Consider the following 23,801-nt stretch of genomic DNA (forward strand, 5'->3'; position numbering starts at 1 on the left):
TGGATGCGCTTATGTTGCAGATTCAGGAACTAGAAACAGAAAATACAGAACTAAAATATAAAGTGCAAGATTTGGAGAACCAGTTAAGAATAACTGATTTAACCTTCTCACCTGTAAGGAACTGATTACTGTAACATTTCTATCTATAACTATTTACATATAATATTGCAAATAAAGATGTTTAGTTATACAATAAAAAAAAAAAAAAAATAGATATAACTACACTGATCAACGTTGAAATTGCAAGATCAAGAAGAAAAACCATCAATAGACATGTTAAAGGGGTTATCCAGGAAAAAACTTTTAATTATATATCAACAGGCTCCAGAAAGTTAAACAGATTTGTAAATGACTTCTATTATAAAAAATGTAATCCTTTCAGTACTTATGAGCTGCAGAAGTTGAGTTGTTTTTTCAGTCTAAGTGCTCTCCGATGACACCTGTCTTGGGAATTGTCCAGAGTAGAAGCAAATCCCCATAGCAAACCTCTTTTACTCTGTGCAGTTCCCGAAACAAGCAGAGATGTCAGCAGAGAGCACTGTTGCCAGAAAGAAAACTCAACTTCAGCAGCTGATAATTATTGGAAGGATTAAGATTTTTTAATAGAAGTAATTTACAAATCTGTTTAACTTTCTGGAACCAGACTATATAAAAAAAGTTTTTCCTGGAATACCCATTTAAATATGAGTGAATGATGAGCATCACACGCAGAAATACACACACTTACATGCCTTGACATGCTATGAATAATGTTATTAATGGTTTTCTGAGGCATTAAAGCATTGCACATTCATACTTCATTGACTTGATCTGGTTGTTGAGGCCTCATGTGGCTGAAAAAAAACTTCTTTTGAAATGGAGTTTATACCATTGAAGCATCTCACACATTCCACCTATTGGAGCTGGATGCATGAAAATTTGATCATTTGCAGATTTTATCAATACCTGCAACTTTCTCGATTAGCATAACCTTACGGGTTGTCCTTCTTGGTGTTGCAATTTCAGTGTTAAGGACTGTATATATATAACATTTTATTATGCAGTTACATAATTTTTAGTTCTTAGAACATACTCAACATTTTGAAAATGGTGATATCCTAATATCCTACAGTCTGGCTTTCATGGCAGCGTTCAGAGACAAGTATATACTGTTTAATACTGTAAACTATTCCATACTAGATAGTTTAATATGTAGATAGGCTTTGATATATAAATATACAGGCCATGGAATAGCAATAACAACTTGAATTAAAACATGAATGTTATTGGCTACATTATAACATTATATATATAGTATTTAAATAAGAAGAGGATAGCACCTCATTTTATTCTGTTCATTCCTCATTTTATTCTATTGACCGAGAAAAAAGTATGGAGTGGGGGGGGGGGGGGGGGGTAGAGATGGACACAGTGTAGAGTTTTGTAAAATGAAAACCCTTTGGTTTGAGTTGCTTGTGTGATTGCAGTTTTGCTGGGACTCCATCACTAGGATTCCAATGTATAGGTTCACAAATGAGTAAAAAAAAAGATGAAGCTTGAGTTTGGAGCTGCAAAGTCCCTCTTTTTCTCTAAGAACCCACTCAAGGATTTTATAGATACTATTATGCATTTAAAATAAATTATAAGAACAAATAAAATATATAAAATCAAAAAGTTAAAGAAATCAACTATATAAAAAGGAACAATGCTTTTTTGATAAATTCTACCATTCCAGTGTACCCTATATTATGACATCCTCCATTATATACCTGTACTATAACAGAAAAAGGTGCTAAAACTGCGTTTTAAATTCTAATTGGTGGGCAGGGCCCGAATGCTGATCTTTGCAGAAATTATCCCATTACTATGTCCTACAATTTTATTCACTTAAGCACACCAATGCGTTTATAAAGACAAAGGTAATGTGAAGCTGAAAGTTAAAGGGGTTTCCATTTCCTACATAACCATTTATTTTGAAGTTAACACAAATGTGAGCAATTTTGCAAATACATGTTATTAGCAAAACTGATGACTTTTTATGTTTTGCCAATTCTCTGTTCTCATTGTTTACAATTTGTTGCCCTAGGATACCGACCATCACTCCACTGTTGAAGCAGATTGTCGGGCTGCTGACAACACACCCTTTGCATAGTTGCAGAGAGCCCGGTGATTGGAATAGTGGGAGTGGTCTCCCCTGCTTGGGCCACCTTCTGTGTGTGATAGGCTCATCAAAGATGGCTTCAGGGCCTGTGTATTGTTTCTGTACACTGTATTATCTGTGATAAGCTTGTCACGCACAGAAGGTGGCAAGGCAGGAGAGCCTACAACCAAGAAAGCTCCCTGCATAGCTCCAACACCTTCTGAGGTCCCTCCCAAAACCAGTGGAGTGGGATGGAGAGATGCACGGAGCAGAAAACACAAGGTGGGCAAACCCTTTTAAAAAGTATTAGGAGTTTATGTAAATAAATCTAAAGTAGAACATGTGTAGATGGGCACCAACCTCTGGGATGAAATGGATGCATAGAGAGGCTTAAGAGAAGGGGTGAGCTATCTAAGAGGTTACAGTTACCAAGGGGCACAAAGTAGCTAGGGAACAGTGGTAACCTGGTGACTGGAACATCAGAGCCAGGACACATACACACAAATATCTCCTAGCTACAGCAGACACTAACTTCTCTAACTAGCTCAGTAAGCCAGCTACCATGCACATGCTTACTTACATTGACAGGATTGGCTGCTGTACTGTGATCTATCCCAGTGGTCGGTGCCTGCCCGCACTATTTCTATTTCAGATTTATCTATATTACAATACTTTTATTTTCAGCCCTACGTTATCTTTGTTATTATAAATATTTGGGGGCAGGGGAGGGGAATTTATAATTTTGACTTTTGCTAAAAAAGTTGCTAAAAAAAGTTTTATATAAAAATATGTCTAGAAAGAACAACACTTTAACTGGAACCTGTTTTAGGCTAGTATGTGCATTGTCTCTTCACACTTAACTTTGCAGAACAGGCAAAAGAATTGCACTTTATTAAATACGTACAAACATTCAAATACAGAAAAATTGTTCAAATGCTCCAGAAAAGGCACATAAAGTGTCACATAGGGCTGGGCTATGTGCAGCCTAAGCTCACCCACAGCCACTATTCAGTGTCCACCCTAAATGATTTGAGTATCCATCCTAAATGATGGATCCTCAAATGGATGGTGGTCCCTACTTTCAGTAATTGCAGGGGCATAACAACGTGCATAACAATAAACAACACAGTACACAGGAAAGCAAGTCTGGGTACAAAGAGATAACAAGCAAAGTACAAGAACCAAAACACAGGGGATAAACACACAAAACAGATCCAAACCGAGGTAGCAGCAAGGTTACCAATAAGCAATGTCACAAGCCGAGGTCAGAATAAACAGGATTAAACAAGCAAGGAGTATACAAGAGCTACTGCAGAAGAAGGGTGTGGACTCCAGAGACCAGATGAGATTGGCTCTATGTCCAAGCCCCATGATAGGCCTGGGTACAGCAACATATGATACTTTAGCTAAACACCAGAGAACTTAACCCTTTTGCCAGAACCAAGGTGAATCATTACATAAAGTTATCAAATTCCCATTTAACACCTTAGGGACCGAGGGTTTTTTCCGTTTTTTGCATTTTCGTTTTTTCCTCCTTGCCTTTAAAAAATCAATTTCAATTTTGCACCTAAAAATCCATATGATGGCTTAATTTTTGTGCCACCAATTCTAGTTTGTAATGAAGTCAGTCATTTTGCCCAAAAATCTACGGCGAAACGGAAAAAAAATCATTGTGAGACAAAGTGGAAAAAAACCCGCTGTTTTGTAACTTTTGGGGTCTTCCGTTTCTAAGTAGTGCATTTTTCGGTAAAAATGACACCTTATGTTTATTCTGTAGGTCCATACGATTAAAAGAATACCCTACTTATATAGGTTTGATTTTGTCGACCTTCTGGAAAAAATCATAACTACATGCAGGAAAATTTATACATTTAAACCCTTAAGGACCAGGCCATTTTACACCTTAGGACCTGAGCGTTTTTTGAACATCTGACCACTGTCACTTTAAACATTAATAACTCTGGAATGCTTTTAGTTATCATTCTGATTCCGAGATAGTTTTTTCGTGACATATTCTACTTTAACATGTTGGTAAATTTTTGTGGTAACTTGCATCCTTTCTTGGTGAAAAATCCCCAAATTTTATGAATAAATAGAAAATTTTGCATTTTTCTAACTTTGAAGCTCTCTGCTTGCAAGGAAAATGGATATTCCCCCCCAAAAAATTTTTTATTCACATTTCCAATATGTCTACTTTATGTTTGCATCATACAATTGACAAGTTTTTACTTTTGGAAGACACCAGAGAGCTTCAAATTTCAGCAGCAATTTTCCAATTGTTTACACAATTTTCAAACTCACTATTTTTCAGGGACCAGTTCAGGTTTGAAGTGTATTTGAAGGGCTTCATATTAGAAATACCCCATAAATGACCCCATTATAAAAACTGAACCCCCCCCCCAAAGTATTCAAAATGACATTCAGTCAGCGTTTTAACCCTTTAGGTGTTTCACAGGAATAGCAGCAAAGTGAAGGAGAAAATTCCCAATCTTAATTTTTTAATCTTGCATGTTCTTGTATTTTTGAATTTTTACAAGGGGTAAAAGGAGAAAATGTATACTTGTGTTTGTAGCCCAATTTCTCTCAAGTAAGCACATACCTCATATGTCTATGTAAAGTGTTCGACGGGCACAGTAGAGGGCTCAGAAGCAAAGGAGCGACAAGGGGATTTTGCAGAGTACGTTTTTCGGGGGCATGTTGCATTTAGGAAGCCCCTATGGTGCCAGAACAGTAAAAAAAAAAAAAAAAAAAAAAAACACATGGTATACCATTTTGGAAACTAGACCCCTTGAGGAACATAACAAGGAATAAAGTGAGCCTAAATACCCCACATGGATTTCACAACTTTTGCGTATGTAAAAAAAATGTTTTTTCTTCACTTAAATGTGTGTTTCCCCCCAAATTTCAAATTTTTGCAAAGGTTAATAGCAGAAAATACCCCCCAAAATGTGTAACCCCATCTCTTCTGAGTATGGAGGCAATCCATAAGTTGACCTGAAGTGCACTACGGGCGTACTACAATGCTCAGAAGAGAAGGAGTCATATTTGGCTTTGAGAGCAAATTTTGCTCGTGGGGCATGTCGCATTTAGGAAGCCCCTATGGTGCCAGAACAGCAAAAAAAAAAAAAATTTAAAAACCCACATGGCATACCATTTTGGAAACTAGACCCCTCGAGGAAGGTAACAAGGGATAAAGTGAGCCTCCACAGGGGTTTCACGACTTTTGCATATGTAAAAAAAAAAAAAAAAAAAAGTTTCACTAAAATGTGTGTTTCCCCCCCCCAAATTTCACATTTTTGCAAGGGTTAATAGCAGAAAAGACTCCCCAAAATTTGTAACCCATTTCTTCTGAGTATGAAGGTACCCCATAAGTGGACATCAAGTGCAATACGGGCATACTACAATGCTCAGAAGAGAAGGAGTCACATTTGCAAACTTTGCTGAAAAGGGGGGCATGTCGCATTTAGGAAGCCCCTATGGTGCCAGGACAGCAAAAAAAAACACATGGCATACCATTTTGGAAATTAGACCCCTTGAGGAACGTAACAAGGGGTAAAGTAAGCCTTAATACCCCACAGGGGTTTCATGACTTTTGCATATGTAAAAAAAAAAATTCTCTTCACTAAAATGTGGGTTTTCCCCAAAATTTTACATGGGTTAATAGCAGAAAAGACCCCCCAAAATTTGTTAATACATTTCTTTGGAATAAGGACATACCTTAATTTTTGATGATTTTCGCTCTGCGGGTGCACACCAGGTCTTGGAGTGGGAGGTCAGTCAGGGGCCTTGAGCTTATTATAGCAGCCAGGATGTGGGACCCCCCCTCAAGGAGAATTAATGGGGAGCACTGAGCTCCAAAATAGGGGAACACTATGGGGGACAACGGGCCATAACTGGGGTAGACAGGTGGGGTACATAGGCCCGTAATAAGGGGTACAGTGGGCCAGAAAACTATCATAAAACAGGATATATTCCCATAATGATGACCCAGAGCATAGCCAAAAGTAAAAAAATATGCCCACACCAAACCCTATGCTCTGAGTCATCATTCTGGGAATGTGATTTGTGTGGCCGTCCCTAGCCTGTTGCCTCAAATGCGCACCCGCTCAGGTGGAGAGAGAGCGCTGCGCATTTGAGGCAACATATAAAAGTCCCCGATGATAGTGACTCAGTGACCTATGACCCATTTTTGAAAAAACACCCCCAGAGGTCTTATCAGGTTTTTTTTTTTTTTCAGTTTTTTTTGGGGCAATTTAGTGGTTTTAGGAGGTTAAGAATTTGGAATGTACTCTGGACTTGGTACATTATGGAAAATTGGTCAAATTGGTCAAATTATGGAAAATTAAACTGAAAAGGGAAAATTTTGTGCTCCATGGAAGTGTGATACTCCCTGAAGCAGCCTATGCAGAGGCCCGGATTATATGGGCAAGTGTCGCACTGATACGTGGTGTCCTTCCGTATCCCCCTCCTGCTACACACTCTGCATCTTTTCTGGGTTTGTCCCTTCTTTCCACTGTGGGGGATCACACCTGGAAAGTGTTGGCCTGGGACGATCCTGGCGCCTATAACTCCAGACCCTTGGGAAGTCCGGCCTGCTCTTTCCCGGTGTGTCCCTGTGTTGCCAGCGTACTGGGATAGTACAAAAGCGTTGTACATGACAACCTGTACCATGTAGGCCGCAACTTTTTTGTACCATGCCCGTGTTTTCCGCATGGTGTTATATGTCTTAAGGACTTGATCTGAGAGATCAACTCCCCCCATATACCAATTGTAGTCCAGAATACAATCGGGCTTGAGGACTGGTCCCACGGTACCTCGCACAGGGACAGGGGTGCTGCAGTTCCCATGAATAGTGGTGAGTATAAGGACATCCCTCTTATCCTTATACCTGACCAACAACAGGTTATCATGGATCAGGGCACGGGACTCAACCTTAGGGATAGGCGTCTGGACCAAATTTAGAGGGAGGCCTCTCTGGTTCTTCCGCACAGTCCTACAAGCGGACGTGGATCTGGCGGAAAGGGATTTTAACAGAGGGATGCTGGTATAAAAGTTGTCCACGTACACGTGGTAACCCTTATCCAGCAATGGGTGCATAAGGTCCCAAACAATTTTCCCGCTAACACCCAGAGTGGAGGGACATTCTGGGGGTTCAATACGGGAATCTCGTCCCTCATATACTCTAAACTTGCAAGTGTACCAGGAGGTACTCTCGCAAAGTTTATAGAGCTTCATGCCATACCGCGCCCGCTTCGAGGGAATATACTGGCGGAAGATGAGTCTCCCCTTAAAACTGATAAGAGTCATCGCCATACTGTAAAGCGGGGTCTGGTAGAGGACGTCCCCGCTCCAGTAATGACGAGCACTTTGTTTTTTGTCCAAGCCCATATGCAGCTTGAGGCCCCAAAATGTCCTCATTTCCGCTGCATCAATGGCGCGCCATTCATTGGGCATGGCCAAAAGCGAATTGGGGTGGTGGGCAATGAACTGCTGGGCATACAAGTTTGTTTGCTCCACCATGTGATTGACCAGGCGGTCACTGAAAAAAAAACTTTTAAAAGTCCAGATCAGTGAACCCAGCCGTGTCAAACCGGATTCCTGAGTCACCAACAAACTCAGGAATCCGTGGCTGATAACCCTCTGGGGGCTCCAGACAGGGTCTACGGAAGGGGGCTCCGGTGCACTTGTCTGGGGGGCCAGACTCCTATTACGAGCGGCATTGCCACTCGTACTAATGTCAGTGCGTGGCCTCGCCCGGCGGCGGCTCCGCCGCCGTACAGGGGACTCATCACCACTACTAGATGATGAGGAGGGTGAGGAAGAAAATGTAAGGATCTTCCTCGTCCTCACTGACAGATTCTGAGTCGGAGGGTAAAAAAGAGCAAGCATCTGCTGCCGGAAATGCCCGGCGGGCCATCACCTTTTTTCTACGGTGGCGGGCGGAGTGCAGTGGCAGAGGGGAGGGGGTGTGTGCGGGGGGGGGGGGGGAAGTATGTAGTGTGTGTTGCTTGGTGCTTTTAAAACGTGTACTTCAGTAATAGAAAAAGCTGTGGCCCCCAAAAAAAAGGGGTGGTGCACCCAGCTCCCTGAATAGGACCTGGGGTAAGGGATCAGACCCTAATAGGACCCTGGGGGACCTATCAGGGGGGGGGGGTTCCTTTTTTTACTTTAACCCCTACCTGTCCCTGCAATCCGCTGTCCCTATTCTAAAACTGGTGAGGGGGCTCCGGAGCTCCGAGGGGGGATCCACGGTCTTCTCCTCACTGCTGCACCCGCTGACTGAACACAGAGCGGGTGCAGGAGCGGGAAGGGACCGTTAACCCCTCCTCTTCCGCACTGCTATTGGCTGGACGATCGCCAGCCAATAGCAGCATTGCTGGGGACGTGACAGTATTGTCACCTCTCCCCAGCAACGGCAGGTGATTGGCGGTGTATCGTACACCACCAATCACCAACTAGTTCCGGGTCATCAGGTCACCACCGACCCTAACGACCGGAATCACCGCAGATCGCCCGCGCGATTTCGCGGACGATCTGCTGCGATCGCCTAGGATGCCTGCTGAAATCGTCCGGTTTCGCAACCCGCGCGGCGGGATTCGAAATTCCCATGGACTTATGAGTATGTGCCTGTTCCTTAAGACCCAGGGACGTACTCATACGTGCCTGGTCCTTAAGAGGTTAAAATTGTCATCTTCTGACCCCTAGAACTTTTTTTATTTTTCCGCATATGGGGCGGTATGAGGGCTCATTATTTGCATTGATAGGACTTTTTTGGCGCGTACGCCACTGACCGTGCGGTTTAATTGACGATATATTTTTATAATTCGGGCATTTCCGCACGCGGCGATACTATATATGTTTATTTTTATTTACACTGTTTTTCTTTTTATGGGAAAAGGGGGGGGGGGGTGATTCAAACTTTTAATAGGGAAGGGGTTAAATGATCTTTATTCACTTTTTTTTGCAGTGTTATAGCTCCCATAGGGACCTATAACACTGCACACACTGATCTTTTACATTGATCACTGGTTTCTCATAGGAAACCAGTGATCGATGATTCTGCCGCTTGACTGCTCATGCCTGGATCTCAGGCACTGAGCCGTCATTCAGCGATCGGACAGCGAGGAGGCAGGTAGGGATCGTCCAGCTGTCCTGTAAGCCGCAGCTATCCCAAACAGCTCCCTGAGCTAACCGGCATGCTTTCACTTTCACTTTAGACGCGGCGTTCAACTTTGAACACCACGTCTAAAGGGTTAATAGCGCGGCACCGCGATCAATGCGGCGCGCTATTAGCCACGGGTCCCGGCCGTTGTTAGAGGCCTGGTCCGACCTGCTATGATGCGACGTGGCCCCGCATTATAGATCGGGAGCGGACACATGACGTACCGGTACGTCATGTGTCCTTAAGGGTATAGAATTGTATAAGAAGGGTGCACAAGCCTTTCTTCACAGATCTGGCTTTAGACCCCACCTATCAGATTTGAAATACTGTTTGAGCACTGTTTTCTGGAGTAAATTGTAATATATAGTACACAGGGCTTGTGTCACGTATGGGCAGAGAAGGAGTGCTCGCTAAGCTTACCCGCGCCCCTGTCCCTGCCTACTTGTCCGCCTATCCTAAATGATAGGCCGGCAACTGGTCGACAATCCCTTCCTAAATAAGTGAGGGGAGTTAAATGTCAACACAACAAAATACAATCCTGTCAGTTGTGAGGAGCAACAGGGAAAACAAGCAACTAACAAAGACAACTAAACACACACAAAGTCAATGTCAGTCAAACCGAGTCTAGCCAGGAGTGGGAATAGGTGCCGACAAGAGTCTATAGGTTGAGAAGCGCTGAAACTTCGAGACAAGGCATCAGGTAAAAGTTCAATAGCACAGACATAATCTCGGTGTGTGGGCAAAGCAGAGGAGGCCTCCTCAGAAAAAAGTCACAAAAATCTGAAATCATTTCAGGTTGAATACTTTTACCCACACCGAGAGTAGCAAGAGAGACGGTAATGCATTTGTTAGAACACTCAGATCCCCACTTGATAAGTTCCCCTGAGGTCCAATCAAAAATAGGGTTATGATTTCTTAACCAGGGTAAACCCAGAATCACATCTACATACAAATTTTTAAGAACAAAAAAGGTGATTTTTTTTTTTAAATGCATAGAACCGACCAATAATCCCATTTCGGGAGTAGAAAAACTGACACAACCCCCTGACAAGGGTGTATAATCCACTCCAGAAATGGGAATTGGGTCCTCCAACCGTCTCAAAGGTAAATTTAAAGACTTAATAAATTTTAGATCCACAAAATTAGCAGCAGAACCAGAATCAACAAAAGCTTTACCAAATATTTTTCTCTTTTGAAAACATATTTGCACTGGTAACAAAATTTTTGAAGATAAATTTGGAGGTACCTGTGCGCCTAAATGACCTCCCTGATTGTCATTTAGGCGCTGGCGTTTGACGCAATTCTGGAACCGATGTCCTTCGTCTCCACAAAAGAAACATGTGCTTTTCTTACGAATGGATTTTCTCTGCTGAGGGGAAAATTTCTCTCTGATCCTCTGTGCTAGTAGACTGTGGTCTCATGTGAAAATATAGCTTACAACTCTCTGAAGACAACAAATTTCTTTCGGTCACCTGAAAAACGGTCAGGAAGATTAATTTTAGGGTCACTTGAAACAGCTGGAGGACAGACCACTGATTGACCATTAGCTGTCTCCTGAGCCTGAACCCTCTCAGCAAGAGATTGCACTAAATGGGTTAATCCCTGCATTTGCTCTACTAAAGCAGTCATTGCTTCCATCATAGCAGATGCAGGTAGTAGTTTGGGCCTGTGAAAATGTCAACACAACAAAATACAATCCTGTCAGTTGTCAGGAGCAACAGGGAAACAAGCAACTAACAAAGACAACTAAACATTCACACATAAAGTCAATGTCAGTCAAACCTAGTCTAGCCAGGAGTGTGCCGAATCGCTATAACAAAAGAGAAGTCAGATAGGAAGCCAGAAGTCACGTTGTCGGGTATACAAGGGAATAAGGAAATGCTAGCTACTCAGGTAATGACCAGTTTCACAGGCATCTTCCCAGTGTCTGATGCCTGGTAATATAGGGAGATGCACATATGGTCAATCAGTAGCTAGCCACTCAGACAGCAGGGCGTAACCCGGCAACCTTGCAACAACACCTAGTCAGCACCTGTTAACCCTGCTGGTGCTGACAGCTTGGGTGCATTGTTCTCTAAATGCCAATCGTCCACTTTGTACATATTGGGTCTCATTTACTAAGACCGGAGAGTTTTTTTTTGGAGTGTTTTTGCTTTTCCTCCATTATTTTTCTCACCTTATTTACTATTGTGTCACAAGTGTCGGGTATTTTCTGTCCCACGGAATATTGATTGGTCGCACAAACAAGGCGAGTAAAACCCGGGTTAAAAAAAATGCAGACTTGGAGACCCTATTGGGAAGAGAGGACGTTTGTAGAAAATGACTATGTTCAAAGCAATAACAATCAAAATATCCATCACATGTCAAAATTAATTTTAAAGTTTACAAAAATAGTACATGTAAAGAAAGGCTGACTAAAGGGCACAAAATCAACCACCAGTTTGTTCATCTAGCCTGAAAGAAGCAAATAACATCTCTAATGGCTGTTGTGAACATCATTAAAAATCCTCCATTTTAATGAACTTTCCGACTGCTGCCGACAGTTGGGTTTTCATTTTCACAAGCTCACACTTCTTCCGTATGTTTCAAATTATACTCAGAGAGTTTTTTCTAATTTACTTGGGAACAAGCCCCATTTAGTTGAAAACACACCCATTTGGTGTGTTTTACTAAACACTCGGAGAGTTTTCAAAAAGATGGGCTTTTTTGGTCGCACACACTGTCGCATACATCGTGCGACAGATTATTTGGCGCAAAACCCGACAAAAACACTCGGGTTCACATTAGTAAATCATGGCCATTGTATTCAATTAACTTTATGATTTTTGTAATTTTTTTTATACCTTACACTTATTATAAAAAACATATTTGTCTATTTAATCCAAAAATGGATTATTGGGGGGAAAAAGGGATTTTGCAATGCCAAACTCATGCTTCATCTTTTTTTTATCTGATTTTCAGCTAGGTGGCTTTATGAACTGTAATTTTAATCATAATGAATACTCACTTATCTTTTGTTGTTTTGTGATTTAACTGTAGCCAAGTCATAATCTTGAATGGACTTGCTTTCTGCTTACACTGAGTTGAATTTCAGTAAATTGCTGCTGGCAACTGTGTAACTATTGTTTACTTTGATTGTAATAGGAAAAACAAAAGAAAGGGAGGTAACATTAAATTCGTTTTCATATATTAACCCCGTAAGAAAGCAGCAATTTTTCATTTTTGAACTTGATTTTTTCTCTTCGCCTTATATAGCCATAACACTTTAAATTTTCCACCTACAGATCCATACAGTATGAGGGCTTGTTTTTTTGTGCAACCTACTTTGTAATGGCATGACTTATTTTACCAGAAAATCTATGGTGAAAAAAAAACTAAATTTAAAAAATGTATATAATCTTTATTCTGTAATCTGTATACTGTCCATATGATCACAATAATACCCAATTTATATTGGTTTTGTTTTTTTACTTTAAAAAAATTATAACTTTTTGTACGTAAATTCTTGGGCTTAAAATTGTCCTCTTCTGACCCCTCTGAGACTTCTATTTTTCGTATATGTTATTGTATGAGGGTTGATTTTTTGTGCTATGATTTGTAGTTTTTAATGGCATAATTTTTGCTTTGATGGGATTCTTTGATCATTTTTATAATTTTTTTTCTAGTGAATGCTATAAAAAAATTGCAATTGCCATTTTTTTTTTTATGTTTGCGCTGGTAATCGTGCAGTTAAATAATGTTATATTTTAAAAGTTCAGATATTTCCATGCTTGGCAATACCACATATGTTTATGTTGGCAATACCACATATGTTTATTTTTTATTTTTGGGGGGTGGCAAGTATGTTACATAACGATATGATTTATTTATCATAATATCACATGGGGGTTGATAAATTTTGTGCCTGTAAGCAAAAAACAATTAAAGGGGTACTCCGTTGGAAAACACACTTTTTTTTCATCAACTGGTGCCAAAAAGTTAAACAGATTTGTAAATGAAGGAAAATATAATAAACCAGTCCTCAGTATACTAACTCTTCAAATAGTATGATGTACCAAAGAGTATAAATTTATTATATATAACTCAATATATCAAAATAAAATATCAAATGGTAATAAAATACAATAATAATATTGTGCCTTGCGTGGGGGCCCCACGTAGGCACCTAATAAAATGGTAAAAGACGGATGCCACAAATTAGCTGAATAACTTTGTAGAATCAATATGTTTCCATATGGTCACCAATTCACACAAGAAATTGAATAAATCACAATGGCTCAATTTTGAGACCTAGGTGGATTATGTCCCCTATAACAAAGTAAATTAACCTGCAATGAAGCAACCTGCAATGGAAAAAAACCTGCAAATAGAAAATGCAACCTGCAAATAAAAATACAAATGCAGAATAAAAACGCAACCTACAAATACAAATAGAAATACAGATTGTGATGCTGTTAATATCAAACAACTGTGGTTTCCAATAGTAACTATGGTTTCCAATGGTAACTGTGTTTCCAATAGTAACCGTAAGTTCTATCCTATAAGTAAGTAGGTCACGATCTTAGTAAAATCCTGTGTGAACTGTGGCCACATTCATATGTCCCGCATGCATTAATTGAAACAGTCTTTCAGTTTTGCCAGTTACGGCCACTTAAAGATAATGTTAGATACACTGTATCAGTGTTTTTGTTCCGTATGCTGTGCTCTCTATAATTGCTGTATTAGCATGCAGCGTGGTAGCTGTAAATAAAGTTGTCGGCACTTTCGTGCCCCTCACCGCTCCTAGGGTCACGCTCGAGCTGGGGTGGCGATGTGCGGCCATGTCTCCCTCAGCGAGCTCCGAGGATGGCAGTACTCGGCTGGTCAGCGTGTTTCTCAGCGACGTCTGACGTCAGCAGTCAGCTGATTGCAAGTCAGCTGACTGTTTTGTTGTAAACGCTTGTTTTGAGCAAATATTAGAGTCTTTTTTTTTTTCAATAGAATTAATCAGCAAACGGTCAGCATACAGTCAGTATTCCTAGATGGATATAAGGCAATTCTTAGCACCCACCCTGGTGCGTTTTTTTATCCGTCTATATCTATGAGGACTTATTTACAACAACACCTCAGGAATGAAAGAATTGCCTTATATCCACCTAGGAATACTGACCTTATGCTGACCGTTTGCTGATTAATTCTATTGAAAAAGAAAAAGACTCTAATATTTGCTCAAAACAAGCGTTTACAACAAAACAGTCAGCTGACTTGCAATCAGCTGACTGCTGACGTCAGACGCCGCAGAGAAACATGCTGACCAGCCGAGTACTGCCATCCTCGGAGCTCGCTGAGGGAGACGTGGCCGCACATCACCACCCCAGCTCGAGCGTGACCCTAGGAGCGGTGAGTGGCACGAAAGTGCCGACAACTTTATTTACAGCTACCACGCTGCATGCTAATACAGCGATTATAGAGAGCACAGCATACGGAACAAACACAAAAACACTGATACAGTGTATCTAACATTATCTTTAAGTGGATGTAACTGGCAAAACTGAAAGACTGTTTCAATTAATGCATGCGGGACATATGAATGTGGCCACAGTTCACACAGGATTTTACTAAGATCGCAATCTACTTACTTATAGGATAGAACTTACGGTTACTATTGGAAACCACAGTTACTATTGGAAACCATAGTTACTATAGGAAACCACAGTTGTTTGATATTAACAGCATCACAATCTGTATTTCTATTTGTATTTGTAGGTTGCGTTTTTATTCTGCATTTGTATTTTTATTTGCAGGTTGCATTTTCTATTTGCAGGTTTTTTTCCATTGCAGGTTGCTTCATTGCAGGTTAATTTACTTTGTTATAGGGGACATAATCCACCTAGTTCTCAAAATTGAGCCATTGTGATTTATTCAATTTCTTGTGTGAATTGGTGACCATATAGAAACATATTGATTCTACAAAGTTATTCAGCTAATTTGTGGCATCCGTCTTTTACCATTTTATTAGGTGCCTACGTGGGGCCCCCACGCAAGGCACAATATTATTATTGTATTTTATTACCATTTGATATTTTATTTTGATATATTGAGTTATATATAATAAATTTATACTCTTTGGTACATCATACCAATTTCCTTTTTTGGTATTGCCAGACAGTTGCCATTTAACTCTTTGAAGAGTTAGTGTACTGAGGACTGGTTTATTATATTTTCCTTGATTCATTACCTTTTTTGCTCTGTTGGGTGAGAGGTATCCAGTTAACCTTGTACATTTTATGTTGTAGAGCTAGGCATCCATATTTCTATTTTTAGATTTGTAAATTACTTCTATTTTAAAATTTTATTCCTTCCAGTACTTATCAGCTGCTGTATGCTACAGTGGAAGTTGTATAGTAATTTTATGCCTGACCACAGTGCTCTCTGCTGACACCTCTGTCTGTGTCAGGAAATGTCCAGAGAAGAAGCAAATTCCCATAGAAAACCTCTCCTGCTCTGGACAGTTCCTTAAACGGACAGAGGTGTCAGCAGAGAGCACTGTGGTCTGACAGAAAACAACTATATAACTTCCTCTGGAGCATACAGCAGCTGATAAGTACTGGAAGGATTAAGATTTTTAAATAGAACTAATTTTCAAATCTCTATAACTTCCTGGCACCAGTTGACTTAAAAAAAATTGTTTTCCACAGAAGTACCCCCTTTAAGATTTTATTTTCAAACCAGTATAAGGAAAACTACAAAGCAAGACCTCAGCAGGCAAGGCTTGGAAAGCTGTGTTACAAAAAAATAAACACAACAGATTGCGCATCAAGCATCAAAAGCACAGTGTGGTCCAGCACACTCTTTATTGCAAATCAGACCACATGCCTCATGCACTTGACAAAGCCATGTGTACAGAGCATATGTGGTGGCACATAGTTTATGCTTTTTGTTTTATTTAAGGGGTTATCCATCATAAGGTGATTTTAATATGTACTTGCCAGACAGTAATAGACATGCTTAAGAACGATCCGTGCTTGTCTTGGGGTAAATGGCTATTTTGTGATATTACCATGACGTGGGGGCTATCTTTTTGTGAACTGGCTATTTCCTGTTGGAGTTTGTTCTTTCAAACTTCAAATCCCAGTGAGTGTTTCATGCTTTTCATATGTTGTTTGGACAATACTACAGGGTGGGCCATTTTTATGGATACACCTTAATAAAATGGAAATGGTTGGTGATATTAACTTCCTGTTTGTGGCACATTAGTATATGTGAGGGGGGAAACTTTTCAAGATGAGTGGTGACCATGGCGGCCATTTTGAAGTCAGCCATTTTGAATCCAACTTTAGTTTTTTCGATAGGAAGAGGGTCATGTGACACATCAAACTTATTGGGAATTTCACAAGAAAAACAATGATGTGCTTGGTTTTAACGTAACTTTATTCTTTCATGAGTTATTTACAAGTTTCTGACCACTTTTAAAATGTGTTCAATGTGCTGCCCATTGTGTTGGATTGTCAATGCAACCCTCTTCCCCCACTCTTCACACACTGATAGCAACACCGCAGGAGAAATGCTAGCACAGGCTTCCAGTATCCGTAGTTTCAGGTGCTGCACATCTCGTATGTGCTGGAGGATATTTGGGAGGGAAACGATAATGTGGAGCCATTATGGGTAGAAATATATGGAGATAAAAATAAAAAAATAAAAAAAAATAATGGGGGACTTTAACTATCCTGATATAAACTGGGAGACTGAGACCTGCGAATCTCATAAAGGAAACAGGTTTCTGACTATAGCTAAAGACAATTATATGACCCAAATGGTACAGGGCCCTACCAGAGGAGGTGCCCTACTAGACTTAATATTAACCAACGTGCCTGACAGAGTAAATAATGTGCAAGTAGATGGACACCTAGGAAATAGTGATCATAATATAATACCTTATAACTTGTTCTTCAATAAGGGAATCTCTTGAGGGGCCACAAAAACAATGAACTTTAGGAAGGCAAAGTTCGATCAACTCAGAGAAGTCCTTAACATTATAAAATGGGATCATGTCCTCAAAAAAAGCAATACTGACACTAAATGGGAGACTTTTAAAAATATCTTAAATTTTCACTGTAAGATGTCTATACCTTATGGGAATAAATGGGTCAGAAATAAAAAAAAATACAATATGGATGAATAAAAATGCTAAGGGGGCAATAAATGACAAACATAAAGCATTTAAATTGCTAAAACAGGACAGCAGTGAGGAAGCATTAAAAAGCTATAGAGAAAAATGTAAAATATGTAAAAAAAAACAGATAAAAGCCACAAAAATAGAGACAGAACGACTCATTGCCAAAGAGAGTAAAATGAACCCCAAAATGTTCTTTGACTATATAAATAGCAGAAAGGTCAAAAATGAAAGTGTATGCCCTTTAAAAAATTATAAGGAAGAAATGAGAAACGGGGATCAGGATAAAGCAAATATATTAAACAAATTCTTCTCCACTGTATTCACTGAGGAAAATGAAATACCAGGTGAAATAAAGTGTGATAAGGTAAACTCCCCAGTACAGGTCACCTGTCTAACCCAGGAAGAAGTACAGTGCCACCTACAAAAAATCAAAATAGACAAATCACCAGGTCCAGATGGCATTCACCCTCGTGTTCTAAAGGAATTAAGTAATGTAATAGACAGACCCCTGTTTTTAATATTCAGGGACTCTATTGTGACAGGGACTGTTCCCCAGGACTGGCGCATGGCAAATGTGGTGACAATATTTAAGAAGGGGTCAAAAGGTGACCCCGGGAATTATAGACCTGTTAGTTTAACCTCGGTTGTATGTAAATTGTTTGAGGGTTTCCTAAGAGATGCTATTTTGGAATATCTTGATAACAATAAATGTATGACCCCGTATAAGCATGGATTTATGAGGGATCGGTCTTGTCAAACTAACCTGATCAGCTTTTACGAGGAGGTGAGCTCCAGACTGGACCAAGGGCAATCACTGGATGTCACATATCTGGATTTTTCCAAAGCATTTGATACGGTTCCACATAAAAGGTTGGTGCATAAAATGTGAAGTTTGGGCTGGGGGAGAATGTGTGCAAGTGGGTAAGTAACTGGCTCAATGATAGGAAACAGAGGGTGGTTATTAATGGTACTTATTCTGATTGGGTGACTGTTACCAGTGGGGTACCACAGGGGTCCATCTTGGGTCCTGTCCTATTTAATATATTCATTAATGACCTTGCAGAGGGGTTGAATAGTAAAGTAGCAATCTTTGCAGATGACACTAAGCACTGTAAATTAGTAAACACTATAGAGGACAGTGCACTGTTACAAATGGATCTGGATAGGTTGGAGGTTTGGGCTGGGAAGTGGCAGATGAGGTTCAACACTAATACATGTAAGGTAATGCACATGGGGAAGAAAAATCCATGCTGGGATTATATATTAAATGGGAGAACACTTGGGACAACTGACACGGAAAAGGACTTAGGAGTCTTAGTTAACGGTAAATTTAGCTGTAGTGACCAGTGTCGGGCAGCTGCAGCCAAGGCAAATAAAATCATGGGGTGCATCAATAGGGGTATAGATGCCCATGACAAGGAAATAATTCTACCGCTGTACAAACCACTAGTTAGACCACACATAGAATACTGTGTACAGTACTGGGCATAAGTGTACAAGAAAGATATAGTGGAGCTGGAGAGAGTTCAAAGACGGGCAACCAGAGTAATACGGGGAATGGGAGGACTACAGTACCCAGAAAGATTATCAGAATTAGGGTTATTTAGTTTAGAAAAAATAAGGCTTTGGGGCGACCTAATAACTATGTATAAATATATCAGGGGACAGTACAGAGATCTCTCCCATGATCTATTTATACCCAGGACTGTATCTATAACAAGGGGGCATCCTCTACGTTTAGAGGAAAGAAGGTTTCTACACCAGCATAGACGGGGGTTCTTTACTGTAAGAGCAGTGAGACTGTGGAATTCTCTCCCGGAGGAGGTGGTCATGGTGAACTCTGTAATAGAGTTCAAAAAGGGTCTGGATGCATTTTTGGAGAGTAATAACATTGCTGGTTATGTATACAAGATTTATAGGGACAGAAGATTGATCCAGTGATTTATTCTGACTGCCATATTGGAGTTGTGAAGGAATTTTTACTTCTAGTATAAGCTTTTTTTTGCCTTCCTCTTGATCAACTCAACTCAATAGGGACTTATTAGGGTTATAGGTTGAACTTGATGGACTCTGGTCTTTTTTCAACCATATGAACTATGTTACTATGTATGTTACTATATATCTTCACAGCATAGACAATTGCCTTCAGATGAACACAAAGATAAAATTCTAAGGGGGTCAGATCAGGAGACCTTGGGGGCCATTGAACTGGCCCACGATGACCAATCCACTTTCCAGGAAACTGTTCATCTAGGAATGCTCGAACCTGACACCCATAATGTGGTGGTGCACCATCTTGCTGGAAAACGTGCCAGCTTCAGTGGGAAACACATCATCATGTAGCAATTTCGCATATCCAGTGGCCTTGAGGTTTTCATTGATGAAGAATGGCCCCACTATCTTTGTACCCCGTATACCACACCATACCATAAATTTTTGTGTTCCAACAGTATTTGAGGGATCTATCCAATGTGGGTTAGTGTCAGACCCATAGCAGTGGTTTTGTTTGTTAACTTCACCATTCACATAAAAGTTTGCCTCATCACTGTACAAAATCTTCTGCGTAAACTGAGGGTCTTGTTCCAATTTTTGTTCTGCCCATTCTGCAGCACCTGAAACTACGGATACTGGAAGCCTGTGCTAGCATTTCTCCTGCGGTGTTGTTATCAGTGTGTGAACAGTGGGGGAAGAGGGTTGCATTGACAATCCAACACAATGGGCAGCACATTGAAGACATTTTATAAGTGCTCAGAAACTTGTAAATAACTCATGAAAGAATAAAGTTATGTTAAAACCAAGCACATCATTGTTTTTCTTGTGAAATTCCCAACAAGTTTAATGTATCACATGACCCTCTTCCTATTGAAAAAACAAAAGATGGATTCAAAATGGCTGACTTCAAAATGGCCGCCATGGTCACCACCCATCTTGAAAAGTTTGCCCCCTCACATATACTAATGTGCCACAAACAGGAAGTTAATATCACCAACCATTCCCATTTTATTAAGGTGTATCCCTATAAATGGCCCACCCTGTATATTATAAACTACACTAACTTTAGAGCCCCTGTAGCGCAGTCAAATAAAATGCAAACCCTGAAATACCCCTTTAGGGTACGTTGACACATACAGGATCCTGCAAGGATTTGTAACTGCCGATTAGAAGCTGTGCTCAATCATTTAGTTTTCATTGAAATCTGCAGCATAATATCCTGTGCATCAAATCCTGTGCATCAAATCTGCGTACGTGTGAACGTACCCTTGGGGTTAAGCTTCAAAAAAAGAAGAATCAAAAAGTACTAATTAAAAAAAACATGTCTCATTTTTGCGGCTTCAGTGAAGAGTTTTGCTCACATGAAATATCTCAGGAGACTATGTCTTAAATGCTTAATTTTTCCCTAAGCTGTTTCTGAATTTAATTTTAATTAAAGACAGTACGAGCCAGTTCCCACAAATTATTTGTGGTTTAAGTGATGTTTTCCGAGCCTAGCTGAAACATGCCAAAGCCATACAGTCAGCCTCTATAAGTGGGAAAATTGACTTCTACAATGACACAACAGTGGTCTGCTTTTATCTCCTGTTATTAGGAATACATGACTATGAGCATTACTAAAGAGATGGGTTTTATGAGTAAAAAGCCTGTTTACCACATGTTAGCTTGAAATTCAGCATAAGCTAAATGTGGTAGATTTTTTTTTAAATTGTTGCACAAATTAACCCCTAATGATGCAGGCAATTTTCCTTTTTGCTTGTTATTCTTTAAGACTCATCACTGCTCTTTCCATCTAAAGAACCATTTGTGATCTTATTTTTTTCAGGATTAATTGTACATTCTAATGATTATACACTTCAAAGAAAAAATGAGTTCAGACAACACCCAATAGCGCTAAAACACATAGGGGGAGATTGATCAAAACTTGTGCAAAGGAAAAGTTGACCAGTTGCCATAGCGACCAATTAGATTGCTTCTTTTATTTTTCAGTGGCCATGATAGAAAAAGTGATTTGATTGGTTGCTATGGGAAACTGGTCAACTTTTCCTCTGGACAGGTTTTGATAAATCTCCCCCATAATTTTTATTAATAAATGTAGAACATCAACATCAGTTACTACTCAGACAAGGTGACTTTGTATTCAAGAAAGTGCTTGTGCAAAAATTAAGGTGCTACAGAGATCATCCAGCTATAATTACCGTATTTTCCGGCGTCTAAGACAACTGGGCATAGAAGACGACCCCCAAATTTTACAGTTAAAATATGGAGTTTGGGATATATTCACCATATAAGACTACCCCTCTAGGTACTACTCACATTAGGTTGGCAGTATAGTTTCCCCACATTAGGTTGGCAGTATAGTTCCCCCCACATTAGGTTGGAAGTATAGTCCCCCCCCCACATAGGATTGGCAGTATAGTTTCCCCCCAATTGGTAGCCAGTGGCCCCCACAGACATACATCCTTCAGCCTTATACAGTGTATGGCTGGAGGCTGTATGACTGTGTACTGCCCCACTTCAGTGCTCCGACCACTGCTTCTCTGCTCCAGGACCATAATCTACTGCTATGGCAGTAGATCCTGGGACCGGAGGACCAGAGGTCGGAGCACCAAAGATGATGTGCCGCTGGTAACTTCTTGCCATGCACATGTCCTTGCTGCTCCGTTCTGCTCTGCTGTTTCTATGGGCACACGCACGGGACATCAGTGAGGTGTCCCTGCGTGCGCTACCTCCCAACAGCCCCTGCATTTTTAAAGTTAATGGGGTAACCGGTACATACTTGTGTCCCGAAAAGATCTATCAGGACACAGGGATGTCCCGAATGTGACGGGAGAAATTAATCTGGGGGCGCTGTTTGGGGGGGGGGTTCAACGGGCCGACTGCAGCACCTGGGGTATAAGACGACACCCAGCTTATAAGACGACCCCTGACTTTTGGGAATATTTGCCAGGGTTAAAAAGTTGTCTTATACGCCGGAAAATATGGTATACAGTTTATCAGCAAAATAGAGATGTGTATATAGAGTATAATATAAAGTTCATTGAATCTGGGTAAAGTAAACCTTAACGGGGTACTCCACTGGAAAACATTTTTTTTTTTAAATCAACTGGTGCCAGAAAGTTAAAAAGATTTGTAAATTACTTCTATTAAAAAATTGTAATCCTTCCAGTACTTATCAGGTGCTGTTATGATCCACAGGAAATTCTCTTCTTTTTGAATTTCCTTTCTGCCTGACCACAGAGCTCTCTGCTGACACCTCTGTCCATTTTAGGAACTGTCCAGAGTAGGATAGGTTTTCTATGGGGATTTGCTCCTACTCTGGACAGTTCCTAAAATAGACAGGGGTGTCAGCAGAGAGCACTGTGGTCAGGCAGAAAGGAAATTCAAAAAGAAAAGAACTTCCTGTGGATCATAACATCAGCTGATAAGTACTGGAAGGATAAGATTTATTTATTAATAGATTTATTTTTTAATAGAAGTAACTTACAAATCTGTTTAACTTTCTGGTACCAGTTGATTTAAAAACAATATTTTCCAGCGGAGTGCCCCTTTAAGGCTAAGTCTCCACTTGTTTTTTTTTCTGGCCAGAAAAAAATGACAAAAAAAAAAAAACCACAGCATTTTCCTGCATTTTGCCTTTTTTTTTGTTGTTTTTTTAACCTTTGTGTGGAAACGGCATTATTGGCCCCTTTGGCAGTTTCCCTATGGGCGTCTTTTAAAGAATTTTGTTGGGTACCACAAAGATTAACCCCTTAAGGACCAGGCCATTTTACACCTTTGGACCAGAGAGTTTTTTGAACATCTGACCACTGTCACTTTAAACATTAATAACTCTGGAATGCTTTTACATATTATTCTGATTCAGAGATAGTTTTTTCGTGACATATTCTACTTTAACATAGTGGTAATTTTTTGTGGTAAATTGCATCCTTTCTTGGTGAAAAATTCCAAAACTTTATGAAAAAATTTAGAATTTTGCATTTTTCTAACTTTGAAGCTCTCTGCTTGTAAGAAAAATGGATATTCCAAATAAATTTTATTTTTATTCACAAATACAATATGTCTACTTTATGTTTGCATCATAAAATTTATGAGTTTTTACTTTTGGAAGACACCAGAGGGCTTCAAAGTTCAGCAACAATTTTCAAATTTTTCACAAAATTTTCAAACAATTTTTCAGGGACCAGTTTTTGAAGTGGATTTTAAGGGTCTTCATATTAGAAATACCCCACAAATGACCCCATTATAAAAAACTGCACCCTCCAAAGTATTCAAAATGACATTCAGTAAGTGTTTTAACCCTTTAGGTGTTTCACAGGAATAGCAGCAAAGTGAAGGAGAAAATTCTAAATCTTCATTTATTACACTTGCAT

The 23,801-nt window shown here is 40.0% G+C and overlaps 1 protein-coding gene across 15 annotated transcripts in view; it reads left to right on the forward strand.

The window, feature by feature from the left end:
- The window catches only part of GULP1 (GULP PTB domain containing engulfment adaptor 1), a 1,103,506-nt gene that overhangs the window by 933,188 nt on the left and 146,517 nt on the right, over positions 1–23,801 (forward strand). For 14 of the 15 annotated variants that reach the window (XM_056535167.1, XM_056535165.1, XM_056535168.1 and 11 more), the window contains one exon: positions 21–113. The exons of the other annotated variant lie outside the window; for it this stretch is intronic. In XM_056535167.1, the coding sequence (XP_056391142.1) occupies positions 21–113 (93 nt within the window). The remainder of the gene's footprint in view (positions 1–20; positions 114–23,801) is intronic. 15 annotated transcript variants of the gene reach the window in all.

Source organism: Hyla sarda, chromosome 8, assembly GCF_029499605.1.
Source record: "Hyla sarda isolate aHylSar1 chromosome 8, aHylSar1.hap1, whole genome shotgun sequence".
NCBI classification, from domain to species: domain Eukaryota; kingdom Metazoa; phylum Chordata; class Amphibia; order Anura; family Hylidae; genus Hyla; species Hyla sarda.